Genomic DNA, 15,702 nt, shown 5'->3' on the forward strand with positions numbered 1-15,702 from the left:
AACTGAAAAACATGACCACTGATAATGCCTGGGCTTACAGTTTATAAACTACTGGAAAGAAACTGATATTCTCAGTTCAAGTTCCAAAATTTTCAAGGGAGAAACCTGATTGCCCCAGCTTGGGCTGGGCGCACCCTCCCACCCCTACCAATCAACTGAGGGCAGATGAAAAGCCCTGATGGTGCAGTGGTTAAGCGCTCAGCTGCTAACCAAGATGTCAGCATTCAACCCATCAACCGCTCTGCAGGAGAAAAATGTTGCAGTCTCCTTCAATGGCAATGGGATACAATGAGAACTCTTGCAGTAACCATGCAGATGAGGGCCAGATGCAAGCTCCTACAGTAGTGTGATAGTGTTGGCAGAGTGATGGTGACAAAATGGCCTATCAGTGTATAAGTATATACATTTAAATAAGGTAAATTTTGGTGGTAAAGCCCAAAGGTTGGAGGTTGGAGTCCACACTGTGGCACTTCAGAAGAAAGGCCTGACAATCTACTTCTGAAAAAATCAGCCATTGAAAACCCTATGGAGCACAGTACTCTGACACACATGCAGTTGCCATGAGTCAGAATTAGTTCAAAGGCATGTATGTTCTCTTTTTAAAGTCTCTAGATTGTGATTGAAATTTCCTAACACATTCTTTTATTAATATTTTTAAAGGAAAAAATCCGTATACATTTTAGGTTGTCGGTGCTCAAAATATCCTTTGGGGATACTAAGGAATGCCTGTACAGTCAAAGCTGCATATTTAGTGGTAACAGCATTTTTCATAAATGCATGTTGAATTGTGAAATAAAGAACCCTTCCTTCCAGCAAGAACTACCTATTCTACTTTGAAAACATACCTCAAATTCATCCTCTAAACGTCCATCCTCACTGCCAACACGGTCCTGGCAATCGCCACCTTTCAGGTGGATTACTACCTGGTCTCCCCACTTCTACTCTTGACTCTCTCCAGTTCCTCCCCACAAGGAAGCCAGAGTGGCCTTGAAGTGACTCTCCTGCTGAAATCACTCTGGTGGCTCTGCAATACAGAGAGAATAAAACCCATATTCTCCTCCGAGGCCTCTATGCTATGGTACCCGGCTATCACCCCAACCTCCCCTTGAGCTCTCATCCCCTGAACTGCACTCTGATCACACTCTTATTTCAGTACCAATCCCTCCCATATCAAGGTTCTTGCATGTGGTGGTCTCCCTGCCTGGGAGTGTTCTCCTCCCTCCGTGTCTCCCCTCCTTCCCATGACACCTTATCAACCTACAGATGTCAGTTGAAACATCACCTCCTTACAGAAGTCCCCTTGACCAAATTACCTAGTCATTCCCTCATTCTCTGTCTCAATCCACAAGCTCCTAAGAAACTGTATGTCTATCTCAAACAGCTCTTATAACTCCAAAAATCTGTTTAGTCCATTTTCATTCTGACCAAAAGATGTTTAACAAAAACTATTTTAATAAAATTTTTAAAGTTACAAAATAACTTTATTAGTGCAATTTTAGCTTCTTCCCATTATCATATGGACCGCGTTTATATGTTGCACATAACAATTGGGGGGCTGTCAATTTTTTGAAATTTTTTTTTAACTTTTAAATTATGGATAGTGAGACAGATGTCTTAGAGGCATTCTGACAAAATTAGTGATGCAAGTCTTGATTCTTCATACTAATAGCATGTGAACTTTTAAATGTAATTGAAGGTGTAATTAGAAAATTTAGGCAATAATCACACACTATTTGAAGAGTAAGATAAGGAAGTTAAATAATCAGTGGAGAAATCTCTACCCTTTGGGGACCGCATGTGCTCCAAATGCCTATGCTATTCAGGGAGCTTTACTGGTCTGAAAAATGAGCCACTGACAAGCAAGAAAACATCCAGTAGTATTTTAACATCTCCTGAGGTTTCTGTAACCATAATGCTTCAGTTAGATAAGAATATAATGATGTTCAAATAGTCACTATCAATCTTGACTTGCATTCTCCCACAGATGATGCCTGCTTTCTATAAATGTACTTTTTTTTTTTACTTTCAAACAAGCTTAATTGTAATAATTAGTACCAGAGTTTTTTGATCCACAGAGGAATTTTACCAAAAGCCTGTATTATGCCTAATTGTTAACCCCTTCAGAAATTTTGGGGGGAGGATGGTAGCAGAGGAAGAAGCATAATTATGCTAATATTTAATTTTAGCATACAGCTGGATAGGAAACAATTTTTTATTCCATAATTAAAATTCTTTAAACGGGCAATATTATAATTAATTTCTCCAATTTCTATGTCACTGTGACATTTATGTAGTCATTAATAATGTCTCACCAAAGCAAAACATGAAAAAGTAAAAAACAATAAAAGAGAAAAGTCTTCCAATAACATAAAACTTTCTTAAGAATAATTATGGAACATGGATGTTTTAATGAATTTCATATTGCAATGAAGACAATGAACACTTAAAAAACAATTACATCAATACAATAAAAACAACTGACTCCACATAAGACGTACAAATGCATACTTTTTCTCCCAAAGAAATTTACTTTTCACAGATTTAAGCAACAAATGATTTACAAAGGATTCTTCAGATTCCAAAATATATACAGAATTTAGACTGTACAAAAATTGATGTGCAATGGTTGAGAAAAAGAATGTTGCTTTGTCCAACAACGTATCTCAAATGAAATTCTATATCCATACACATTTTTCAACTACCACATATTTTCCTTCCATTATTAAAAGAGTCTGGACGAGTCAGCATATAGGACAAAACTATTCCTGTTTCAAAACACTATTTCAAATGATATCATGTGACTGATAACATGACGTAATTAGCCACACACCCACACACACACACACAAAATCACTATTCCCAATCTCCTTTATGACTTGCTGAAAATACCATACATGGCCACAAGTAGCAATTGAGTAAAATCAAGCTAGACAATGACACAATGATTAACAAGAGTAAATACTGTCCTGCTCCTGAGAACTCTGCTCTAGCACCATTAGGGTTTGTCCACCCGCAGTGAAAATGAGTGAAGAGCTCATTTCTGGTGTCAGAGGTTGGTCCCTCTAGTTGGTGACAGGAAGGGGAGCAGCCACTGGCAGTGAAGGGTAGTCTGCATAGAACTAAATGGCCATCATGAATATATATATATATATATATATACATATATATATATATAATTTTAAAGGCTTCAAAAATTTAAAAATCTGGCAGATAATTTGGTTTTTAAGTTTGATTTTGTTACTTGTATACACTTTTTTCAATGTTCCTAACAATGATTTTAAGATATCGGAACTTTTCAAATATGATCAAACAACAAACTTGAGAACATGGTTTCTGCAGTTTCTCATTCAGAAGTCATCTTACACTCATTCCATTGGGTAGCAGTGGAGTGAGATGGGACATGGGAATATTTCATTATAAGATAAAAAGAGGCCACAGCCAGTATCTTGATGACAGTACAGTACTCCATCAAGCAAAACACACTTAGGATAGCAGTGACTGAAACGAAAATTCTAATCCATCTTAGTGGCAAGTGTGATTTCAGTTCTCAAAAACTGTGTGGTTGGGTGACCATAAAATGTCAGACTTTAGAAATACAGCAAAATTTTCAGCTTTAATAATAAAATTACTCTAAAACATGTGTTGCTCGCCCCATAGCTAGCAACCTCAACTCTACATTGGTTATTTTGGGTCCCTTCTTCCCTTCTAGGCCTGTGCAAATCAGTACAGAATTATTTGAATGCTTTAGCTTCTGAATTCCTATGATTAGCTACTACATGACCTAAGTAAAATGTGCCAATAAACGAGGCAGTTTTTTATACTTTTGCTAAGCTCCACTGAAGGACAGTCTGAAAGTTCTATTTAATACAACTTGTTATCAAATGGCTTCCACCAATTACCAGCTCCTGTACCCTCCTGTGTCACCACAGACATGAGAAGTGGAGGGGGAGAGCATCCATGATAGCTTTAAACATTACCTTCTTGTGCCTCTTCAAGTGATCAGTCTCCATATGAATATATTTAAGTGTTAAGAATATGAGGGGCAGTGTATTGAGATGTCTCTTTATCAAAACTGTAAATCAATAAGAAACATTAACCGACAAACATCAGATGAACAGTAGCTTCTAAGAAGGCAAGAGTAACAGGCTCGCTCGCACAGTAGTGGGAATGGCACTGACAGGTGTCCCAGCTACTAAAAACAAGACTATCTTGTGATCTACGACTTACTTGTGGTTATGACCTTATCAGCCTAACTGATGAACCTTTTACCTTCAGGATACATTTGGTGTGATTGTCTTTCTTGCCTTCCAAACTGAATTCAATATTCCAGCTATAAATCAAAAGTGCTTTAACTAGGCAACAGTAAAACTCCAAAGCTTTCCAAATACATTTATTTTTGAGGTAGTACTCATTTATTTGCATTGTTGGCTCTCAAATACCACCAAGAAAGTGAACCCATTTAGAAATATGCAAACCAAAGGTGTAGAAAATAAATAAGATTTTGTTTTCAGGTAGCAGGTCCTTCTTACAAAGGTCGAGTCACATTCAATGGATAGTTATTTGAAACTTCTCTAAGCTATTTATAACCATAGCTATAAACTAAAGTGCTTTAGATTTTGCTGCAATATATTTCAGTGATTAGAATCATTATATTTTAGAATTTGCTAATATAAGACCACAGGAGATCGAAATGATTTTTTATAAAAACAGCAGAAAACTTTTTCTTTTCAAAACAAACTCTCCAAATGTTGGAAACTCAACATTCTATGTTTTTCTTTTAAACTTCTAAAATCCAGGTTATTTTACAGAACTGTAATAGAAATCAGAATTGAAGTTGAATTACACAATGGCACATGCTAAAACTTCATACAGAAGGTAAACATGAAATATTTCATCATCACTGCCATTCATCATCCAACTCAAATTTAGCTCTGCAATCTTTTCAATACAAAGTAGGTCTGTATAATTATTCCAGAAAACACAACAGACTACTATATCCCTCACAATAAGTATACAGGTTTCACACCTGATTCACACAAACATAATGCCCTGCTGTTCATCTCTCAAATGCTGAATAACTCATGAGCATTTGAAGTGCTACATGGGAAGTGAACTTCATTTCTACTGACCAGAGGATGACAATATAGAAAAGGTCATACACATGACAAAAATAAGGAAAAAATATGATCACACATTCTTCCGTACATTTCATGCAAACTGAGTACAATGTAAAAAGAAGATATAAAGCACTCTTTTCAGGGTCAAACTCTCACAAAAATGGCAGATTATTATGCAGAAAAGTCTGCACCAGCTAAAGGCCCGAGGCAAACAATGAAACAAAGGAGTATCTGCTCCATTACTTTTCTTGTAACAATGCAGGGATGTTTATGTTCCAGCCAATGGCTTGCCTATCAAATCCACAAGTAAACAGATTGCATATGGGGTGGTCTTCACTCCAAGCTGAGCAGCATACCATTCTTCTATGGCCCTATTAAAAATCAGAGAAACCAAATTAAGTGTATTATGCTGAAAGCCAATAAGCAACATCATAATAAATGGAGAAAATATTGAAGTTGTCAAGGATTTCATTTTATTTGGATCCACAATCAATGCTCATGGAAGCCATAGTCAAGAAATCAAACAACATATTGCACTGGGGAAATCTGCAAAAGACCTCTTTAAAATATTAAAAAGTAAAGATGTCACCTTAAGTAAGGACTAAGGTGTGCCTGATTCAAGCCATGGTATTTTCAATCGTCTCATATGCATGTGATAGCTGGAGAATGAATAAGGTAGAATGAAAAACTGATGCCTTTGAATTATGATGTTGGTGAAGAATACCGAATATACCATGGACTTCAGAAGAACAAACAAATCTGTCTTGGAAGAAGTACAGCCAGAATGCTCCTTAGAAGCGAGGATGACGAGACTTTGTCTCACGTACTTTGGGCATGTTATCAGGAGGGATCGGTCCCTGGAGAAGGACATCATGCTTGGTAAAGTAGAGAGTCAGTGAAAAAGACAAAGATCCTCAAGGAGATGGGACTGACATTGTGGTTGCAACAAGGGGCTCAAACATAGCAACGATTGTGAGGATGGCGCAGGAGCAGGCAGCGTTTCGTTCTGTTGTACGTATAGGGTTCTTATGAGTTGGAACCAACTCAACAGCACCTAACAGTTCTGAAAACATATTCCCTCACAAAATGTATAAAGCCTCAACCAAGTTAACAACTGTATAACTCAAAGCGAAAGAAATAAAATAACAAAAATGATTCGTCCAAGTGAACCTAAAATGAGAATGGCAATGGGGGCTTTACGTAATGTATTGTTGGAAAAGCTTAATTAAAGAGGGATTAAAACACATAATAAATTTAATAAGACTCATATCAAAAATATTTTTAAGTTCTTTAAGAAAGTAAGATTACAGCCAGATAGAAAAAAATAATCAAGATGATATTTGGGAGTAAATTAAATAAAATTCACTCAGGGATCTCAAATACCATTTTAATAAATAATTGGTTCAGGTAATAAGGGAGTTAGAAAACTGCATTTGGTGCCCAAATAGATGGCCTTTCAAGTAGATTCCTGCCAACTTCAAAAATCCCAGTTAAATATCCGAAGGGTGGAAAAAATTACTGCAAATATCTGACAATGTTTATAGTGTTAGATGTTTAGTATATCTGTGTGTGCACATGCATGCAAGCATTTAACATCATGCATTAAGTACGTCTGCAAGCAATGTCTTAGGACTTATTCATATTTTCTAAATTACTATGATGATTGTAACATGTTGTTATTATTAGTATAATATCATTAAATAAAGTACAAGAATTTGAAGACAAACAGACATAAATTCAGTAAATAAAATACTCCAAAGAACAGTACAAAATCTCCCCTGTAAAACCATTCAAATATAAAATAAAACCATTGTGCGAAAGGAAGTCACATAACCAAGGGTAACAAAAGTTATCTTGTGTCACTTCTTTGTTAATAGCCTAGATAAAAAAGAATACACAACACCTGCACTAATTTAGTTGGGCAGTAATCCAGGCCTCTGTACAAGAACTATTTTAAAAATGAGGAACTCAAGGGTATTCATTGTAGAAACGTTGGAATCAGCTACTTAATAAGTGGGTAGGGGGAAAAGACCATATGGAGCCTACAGAAAGTTAGTAGAACAAACCAACAAAAACTAAACAGTGGCAAATCTAGAAGCTAAATCTCTCGTTTTATAAGTCAACACCTTCATCTAATGTCCTAAGTGTGCTCACAGACAGTGTCCTAGACCGTCATCTCCCCAGAAATAAAACGGTTCCATGAACTAGCATATTGGAAAATGCTCCCCCTACCCCTGCACCTTGGGAGAGTCACAGTGGGCATTAGCAGAATAAAAGCTCTGAGAGGCCTGCAATAAAGAATCCTCTTTTAGGTTTGTTTAGACCTACATTTCACAAATTTACTGGATCACAGAGCTTTTTTTTTTTTCCTTCTTTCAATTCCTCTTAATAGTCTATACAGCTTGCTTTCCTTGAAGTATGTTTTTGGGAAATGTCACTTTTTACCTTCCCAAAAGAAATACAATTTTAAATTAAAATACTTTGTTGGTCTCATTCATTCTAGCTACCAAAACTTCAAATTAGTGTTTTTGTTTTTGCCTTTTTCTCTTTTAAAATCTGTCAGTTGAAAGAAGCCAGAATGACATAAGCCAATGATTTTCAGCTGTGGTTTTGTGACACTGAAAACATATTTGTTTCTCTGAAGAAGTATTACAAGTTCACAGCGAAGTTAAGCATAATTCATTAGTCTATTTCAAGTACCACAACGGATTTCTACAATTTCAACAAGGTTCAATGTTGGACAAAATTAAACATGAAACAGTCTATATGGAATCAGGACCACAAACAATAGCTTAGAACTCTCTATTTTCTTGAGGAAAGTATTCCCTAAGCAATAAAGTCACACAAATTCTCACAAATTTTTGTTTCAAAATGCAAACTTTCAACGTTGCATAGCAATTTACGCACATAGGGAACATTTAAATGGCAACATTTTATTGTGTTAAAGATGCAGCTTAGATGATACATCAATGATACTTGGCAGTTGGCAAAATGTTAAAAAAAATTCTCAAGAAGTCAATATACGGCTTTGTCAGGGTTTGTGAAAAAAATTTTAGTTACTTAAAATAATTTCATAAGCAACTTTTCAATGCTTTGAACTTAATAAAAAGATAACTGTTAACAGTGCACTTAGGAATGGTTAGAGAGAAGAGTGGCTGAAACATCCTTGAGCTAAGGACAGGCAGTTTTCTGGAAGCTGACACTGACAGCACTTAAAGAAAAGGTGTTGCTAGGCTGGTGACAAATCTATCTACTTAACTCTCCTTGCTCTACAGTTTCTGAAGTACAAATATATTGCACAACTATGAAATGTCCCTTGAGGCCTGACACAGTGAAATTAGAACTGGTGGAAATCAACAGAACAGCACGTGTAAGGGCATGTCCCTGGTAGAGAATATGCTGTATTAAAAAGAAAGGCTGAAAAGTGGCTGCCCCCCCCCCCCCCGCCTTCATAACTGACTGGCAGGATGAGGGAATTCATTTAAAAAAGAAAGGAATTTATTGGTTTTTATCACACAGATCTTAGGAAGACATTCATAGAAGATAAAAGCAAAAAAAAAAAAGAAAGAATGATTACATTGTGAGGATCAATTCTACACAAAAAATCTGGAGAAACGCTGCCTTTGACGGGGAGAGATGTTCTTATTTAGTACATTCACATCAATTAGCTTTCAGTGAAAAAAGCCAATAAACTCATTCACTCCAGGACTTTGGCTCTCAAACTTCAAAGTAATCAGAATCACCAGGAAGATTTATTTACAATGCAGGCTCCCAGGCATCACTTTCAGAGATTCTGAGTCAGTAGGTCTGAGCTGGTGCCCAAGAATCAGAATTCTTATCAAGCACTCCAGGTCACTGTGATGGGGGTGGTCAAGAAACCACACTCTAACTTCTAAAGAATTATATTTTAACAAAGAACAATCCCTTTAACCCATAAGAAAGTAGCATTTAAAGTGGAATTCCTTTTTGTCAGTGATAGCCTGAAAGAAGTTTTTTGATTGGGGATCCTTTCTTAAAGAGCTACTTAAGCTACCACCAATCTATGCTTATACTGGTCCTGCTTTATTTATATTGGCTACTTAAAGTATTTCCAGTTTCTACAAATTCAGCAGAAAGTCTCCAAGGCCGTACTTTCCAATACACACATGCCATTGAACTCCTGAAATGTGACTAGTGGAATGAACTTCCAATTTTGTTTAATTTAAATTTAAACCTAAAATAATAATAGCTTTATTTAGTTAACGGGAAACTTTTAAGTCGGTTTGGAACAACTTGGGTGTGTAACTACTTTGCCAACTTAAAATTTTATGGTATCTAAAACACAGACCAAGTACTTTTAATAAAAAGTAGGCATTCAAAGACATAGTCTGAAAATAAGAATGTAAAATATCTGGAATAGTTTTTTATGTTCATTACATATTGAAATATTATTCTGAAAATATCTGGCTAAATAAAATATACTGTTAAAATTAATTTCTCCTGTTTCTTCCTTTTTAAACGTGGCTACTAGAAAAGTGAATGTTACATGTGTGGGTCACATTACCTTTCTATTAGACTACGATGATCTAACATATAAAATTCTAAGCTCTTCCTTAACTTTCCTTATAAATATATATTTTAAGCCTTACAAATAAAAATAACTGTTACCTGTCTATTGCTTCGAGGAAGCCTTGCTAGTCGCACTCCTGACATATCAAATAATCTAACTTGTCGGTTGTCATGTGGAAGGGCAATGATTTTTTGGCCAACACATACATTAATCCTGCAAAGAAGAGATAAAAGTGGGTTATGCTTAAACAGTGACAACACAAGTTTTTGAGTTCATAAGTAATGATGCAGTACGCTACTTAATATTATCCATATTTCAAGGCGAAATACTATCAAACTGCAGGTATTATCTGACCACACACATTCTTACAATATAGACCACATATATTACTCCAAGGTAGATGCAGATCCACCCCCCCAAGCAGAGTATCAACTCCCACGTATGAAGTAAAACTAAAACTCTACAGCATATGGCCACACGTGGCTTATTCTTTTCTTACAAAGCCGACTACGCCAACCTGATTTTATATTTAGTCACTGAATTTGCAGTAGAGGATAGATAAAATGTACTTTCCCAGGAACTAAGCCATTTTTCCTAAGGCTATATCAATTAAACACTCAATTTGCATAAATAAAATGTGAAATTACAATGAACCATTTCAGGTCTACTGTGCAAGATAAATACTTTGTGTAATGACTAACTTTACCTGTTAATGGCAGAGTCTGTACGAATAGTTGCTATTGGAGATCTCATATTTTTTAAGTCCCAGACTTTTACAGTGCGGTCATCACTGCCTGAAACAACATTATCTCCCACAGTAAAGACAGCGGAGGTCACAGTGCTAGAAGTAAAAGAGAGCAGGAGTCAGAAGGCCGGAAGGGGAAGCTCCAGCTTGCCAGCAATGAATCCTCTTGACATTACATAACAAACACAGTTGGAGATGTGGAAGAAGATTTAAGGCGTCTTTTATTCTGCAAACTGTTCTTATCCGCTTAAAAACTCTTCATACGTGTGCATAATAAATATTTCCAACTATGTATACCTAATACCCGCTTGAAGGAACACTCGTGGTACATTAGATAGTCCATTCTATTCTATCTCTAGGCAATGAGCAAAGAGAAGTTACCAGAAAAATATGGATCAGAAAGAATCTGCCAAATTTCTGCACATTTGTGTCTGACAGCAGGATATTGAAAAAAAAAAAAAAAAAAAACTGCAACTTTCAATCACTTTAGTCAGAACACTGAGAAACACAATTCTAGAGACATTTTTGAAACTGTTTATATAATCCAAGATAATACTTTTAGATCAAACTCTGACATAAAACATGCTAGGGGAGACATGGAATAGAAGAGATGCAGAATCATATGCTAAAGATCAAAAGTACCATAAAAATAAGAGAAGGGTAAAAGGGGGAAAAAAAAGAAAGGGTTTCATTTAGTTATTTCAACTATTTCGTAAACTTCACTCCTGAAATTTAGAAAATATACAGTAGTTAACACAGTAATTAATGGTGAAATCAGATGAAAAATATCAGCAAGGAGAAATGTCATCACTCAGATACCACCAACAGTCTTTGAAGAAACTTAATCAAAACATTTAAAGGAAAACCATAATCTTTCTACCTGCTAAAGTCTGTTATAATGGTTTTAACAGTTAATTAGCAATGCTATCTTCTCAGTCAAAGAGAAGTCACTACCTATTGTAGAGAGGAAAGAAAAAAATCACATGGGAGAAGAAATTTAGGACTGAAATAATAAAATACCATTAAAACAACAACAAAAAAGGCTAAATTCAATAACCCCTGTGTGCACTGGCAATGTTTAATAAAAAGAATGTGATAATAAACTTAATTTTTCAGTTAACTGATGATTAGAATATCTTGTTTTTGTATATACCCTTTAAAATATGAACAAAAATGTCATGAATAAGTACTTAAAGGAATAGTATGTATTTTTTATTTTAGCATGCTGCTTAATGATGCAGAAAAATTCTCATTTTATTCACTCATTTATTCAACAAGCCTTAACATGACTTAATTACTGCATACCAATGTAGTAGGTGTCATTAATAACAAATCTTGCCACAACTGTTCATCTATAAAGTCGTTACATGATTTTAGGCCTGAGGTGGCAATGCGCATTTACCAAGATCACTGGCCATGCCAGTAATTTTTCAGAGGGACATATGGCAGCTGCCTTACCTCCATAACTACCCCAGGGCCACAATAATGGGGGTTACTAACTCTGTACAGAGGCTTAAAACACTTCTCAGTACTCTTCTAAGCCATTTAAATCATCCTACGAGACTGTAAATTTCCACCTATCAGTGCTGTATTATATCCTTTTCTTATCTTCACGAATCATTGAAAAACTTGGTTTCTACATACTTCATTTACTAGTATCCACTCTAACTAGGGTCATGTACGTTAACTGCTTGGAATATAATAATTCTAATTTAAAATGTCAGCTGTTCCTGTCACTTCAGCTGCGCTATGAGAATTTGATTTCACGTTCTATTCAGACTACTGATTGTGATCAGCACTATCTAGTCACTGTGGCCCAATCTATGAAACCTTCTTAATTTAAATGGACAGCAAATTAAGTTCTAATTAAAACTAAGCTCCATTGCATTAACACAAAGTTTTTAAAAATATACTGTCAGAGCCCAGCAAAGCTACTAAAGAAAAGTATGATGGGACACTAGAATCAAAGAATTTCAACAATGCTTCCAAACAACAAAATACGATATAAAACTGAGTTTCCCCCAGTAACAAAATTTGGAATTTAATATAATGGTAACAATATCTTAACATAGTCGATCTGCCTTTTGAAATACAGGCTTGACTACAATGCACGTATCAGTAGTGCGAATTAGCTCATACACAATGAGCATACAGGGAATGAAGCCTGGAATGTAATGTGCGAGTCACACAGGTTCATATTAACTTTCTTTAGCACATAAGTGTTTCATACTATCAAACAACAAGAGTTGAATGCCAAACACAATCACGCAGCTAACTGCTTAGCCCTCATCTCCAGTTCCTTCACCATCCTGGCTCTCCTCCAGCTGGTTCAGGTTCCCATTGTGTGGCAGCCAGACCTATCCCAGAACTCATGTTATAACCTGAACATTACAGGCTAAAGCCACTGTTACTATGCAGTCAGCCATGTTCACCCTGGCAATTTCACCAGATAAAGTGACTGTGTGGTCAGCAACAATAGCCTGGGGATGCAGATTTCAACGCAGTCCAAGAAGGGCCTTTCCGACAGGGTTGCTCTGGGGGAAAGCGGGTTGCTAAGCAGCATGATGAGCTCTAATGGCAGAGGCAGTCCCTCGTTATAAGCCTGGGAGAGAGACTGCAGGGACTAAACACAAAGTAACCAGAAGACAGAGAATAACCCCTGGGGCTGATTCCAGCTCGAATAACCAATTCCTAGAGCCTGGAAGGGCTGGGATTCCAGGAACCTCCTCTTCTGCCACTTGTAGGGATATAATCCTCTCCTCATCTCAGCTTCCTCTGATTGAGGGGTCCTGATGTGACAGTCCAATCTGGCCCCCACAAGCCCTGTACCTGTGAGGCATGCCTGCTATGCAGCCCCACCCAAGTCTCTAAGTGGGTATACTCAGACCTCCTAGAAGTGGAGGGTGCTGGGGCTAGCCCTGAGCCTGATGCTGCCAACCCCTAACCCATACCTCTGTGGCTTAATCTGGACACAGGCAGACCAATTCACACTCCCAAGTTCCACTGGTCCTAAGTAAGTAGCATCCTGGTCTGGGCTGCAGGAGCTTCCAGGCGCTGAGCCCCTGTGCCAGGATAGTTCCTGCCCCTCACTCCAGTTCTCTTTTCTCGAGGTTCAAGGGGTTACACAGGCTCAGTGGTCCCCCTGCATGGGAGTGGTCCAAGTGGTCCTAGGACCACACCCGAAATGGTCAGACCAGTCTGGCTCCAGCCTGACTGCTGTGAACTACCTGGCCCCAGCTCAACCCACACCCAGGGTTTTGGGCTGGTGCCTCTCAAGATACTTGTTCCTAATTCTATCTTCCCCCTAAAATTTCCAGAATTCAGATTTCTAGCAACTATCACATTTTAGCAGAAATGCCCATGCACAATATTTTAAATATATCAAAAATGTAGTTAAAATTGTAAAGTTGAAATAAGTCAGAATACTATAAAATCACATATACTTTTAGATTAGTTGGAAAGTATCCGTGTACTATACTACTTTTAAAGGAAAACTAAATCTTAAAGCAGACCTACTTATTAGAAAAAAAATAGTTATATTTTACTCACCGAAATGTTTGAAGAAGGAAAAATAACACCAATATGGCTACAGCGTGAAGAATATATGCAATGCATATGGGAGATGAGGAAGAAGTTATCCAGAATGAGTCCTAGCTTTGTGGATCATGAGATAGGGTGAACAACGGAAAAAGACAATGCTGGGGGTGGGAAATAGATCATGAGCTTTTTTTTTTTTTAGTATTAGAATACTGCACTGGAGGTGCCTGTGAGACAACTAAGTGAAGATGACTTCAAGAAGACAGTCAGTTATACTGGTCTGGCCTGGACCAGAGGTTTATATTTGAATGTCTCCTCCTATAAGTAGGTAATAACTAAAGCCACTGGAATAAATGAGAACAACCTCATTCAATGTCAAAAGCCTTGTTTCTATGTTTCCCTGAACTCTGAGCCATGAGAATAGGTAAGAAATTAATATTCTTCTATACAAATAAGGACAGATTAGAATCAGTTTATTTATTAAAACAACAGTGACCAATTTAAACAGTGATTCCTTGTCAAGTGCAAGACATATGCACAGAAAGGACCTACAAAGACCCTAGAAGGAGTGCAAGTCTGGCTAAGTGTTGAAGAAAAGCCGCAGCATGAAGTCAGTCTGCAAACATTAGAAGAGGTGATTCTTTCTCTTTTTTTAGCTCCTGACATTCAAGGAAGAAAAACAGTAGCTGAACAAAACCTAAGGGTGGGCTTCAGTGACAACACACAATGAAAAATAGTCTTTAAAAAATAATTTGAGAAATTCACTAAACAAGTGGACTACCACAACTGTCAACAATCAAAAAAAATAAAGTTTGGGAAACAGGGAGAATCTGATGTCCAGAGTTACTGTATCATAATATTTAAACGTCTAGATTTCAACAAAAACAACACAATCACAAGATAAACAGCAAAGTATGTCCCAATCGAAGGAACAAAATAAACAAAAACCATCCCTGAGGAAGCCCAGACATTGAAATCGCAAGAAAAAGCATTTCAAAAATGGTATTAAATATGCTCAAAGAGCTAAAAGAAAACACAAAGAACTAAAGGAAATCAGAAAAACAATGCATGAATAAAATAATAAAGTCAATAAAGAGAAATTATAAGAAGAAACCAAAGAGAAATTTTGGAACTGAAAAGTACAATAACTGAAATAAAAAAAAAAATTCACTAGAGGGGTTTAATTGCAAATATGAGCAAGCAGAAAAATCAGTGTACGTGATGATAGCACAACTGATATTATCAAGTGTCTTAGTCATCTAGTGCTGCTGTAACAGAAATACCACAAGTGGATGGCTTTAACAAAAAGAAGTTTATTCTCTCACAATCCAGTAGGCTAGAAGCCCAAATTCAGGGCATCAGCTCCAGGTAAGGTTTCTCTCAGCTCTGGAGGAAGGTCCTCGTCATCAATCTTTCCTCGGATTAGGAGCTTCTCTGCCCAGGGAGCCCAAGTCCAAAGGAAGTGCTCTGTTCCAAGCACCGTTCTCTTGGTGGTATGAGGTACCCAACTCTCTGACTGCTTCCCTTTCCTTTTAAATCTTGTAAGATAAAAGGAGGTGCAGGCCACATCCCAGGGAAACTCCCTTTATACTGGATCAAGGATGTGACCTGAGCAAGAGTGTTACATCCCACCCTAATCCTCTTTAACGTAACCTAACCTTGCCTCATTAACCACAGGCAGAGATCAGGATTTCCAATACATAGGAAAATTATATCAATCACAAAATGGAGGACAACCACACAATACTGGGAAT

At 36.9% G+C, this 15,702-nt stretch overlaps 1 protein-coding gene across 2 annotated transcripts in view; it reads right to left on the bottom strand.

The window, feature by feature from the left end:
• Positions 1–2,438: 2,438 nt before the first annotated feature.
• Positions 2,439–15,702, bottom strand: part of WDR37 (WD repeat domain 37) — a 127,666-nt gene continuing 114,402 nt past the window's right edge. For both annotated transcript variants that reach the window (XM_049881659.1, XM_049881658.1), the window contains exons 12-14: positions 10,373–10,507; positions 9,765–9,879; positions 2,439–5,488 (exon numbers count right to left, since the gene is read on the bottom strand). In XM_049881659.1, coding sequence (XP_049737616.1) covers positions 5,357–5,488; positions 9,765–9,879; positions 10,373–10,507 — 382 coding nt within the window. In that variant the 3' untranslated portion in view covers positions 2,439–5,356. The remainder of the gene's footprint in view (positions 5,489–9,764; positions 9,880–10,372; positions 10,508–15,702) is intronic.

This window comes from Elephas maximus, chromosome 4 (genome assembly GCF_024166365.1).
Source record: "Elephas maximus indicus isolate mEleMax1 chromosome 4, mEleMax1 primary haplotype, whole genome shotgun sequence".
Taxonomy (NCBI): domain Eukaryota; kingdom Metazoa; phylum Chordata; class Mammalia; order Proboscidea; family Elephantidae; genus Elephas; species Elephas maximus.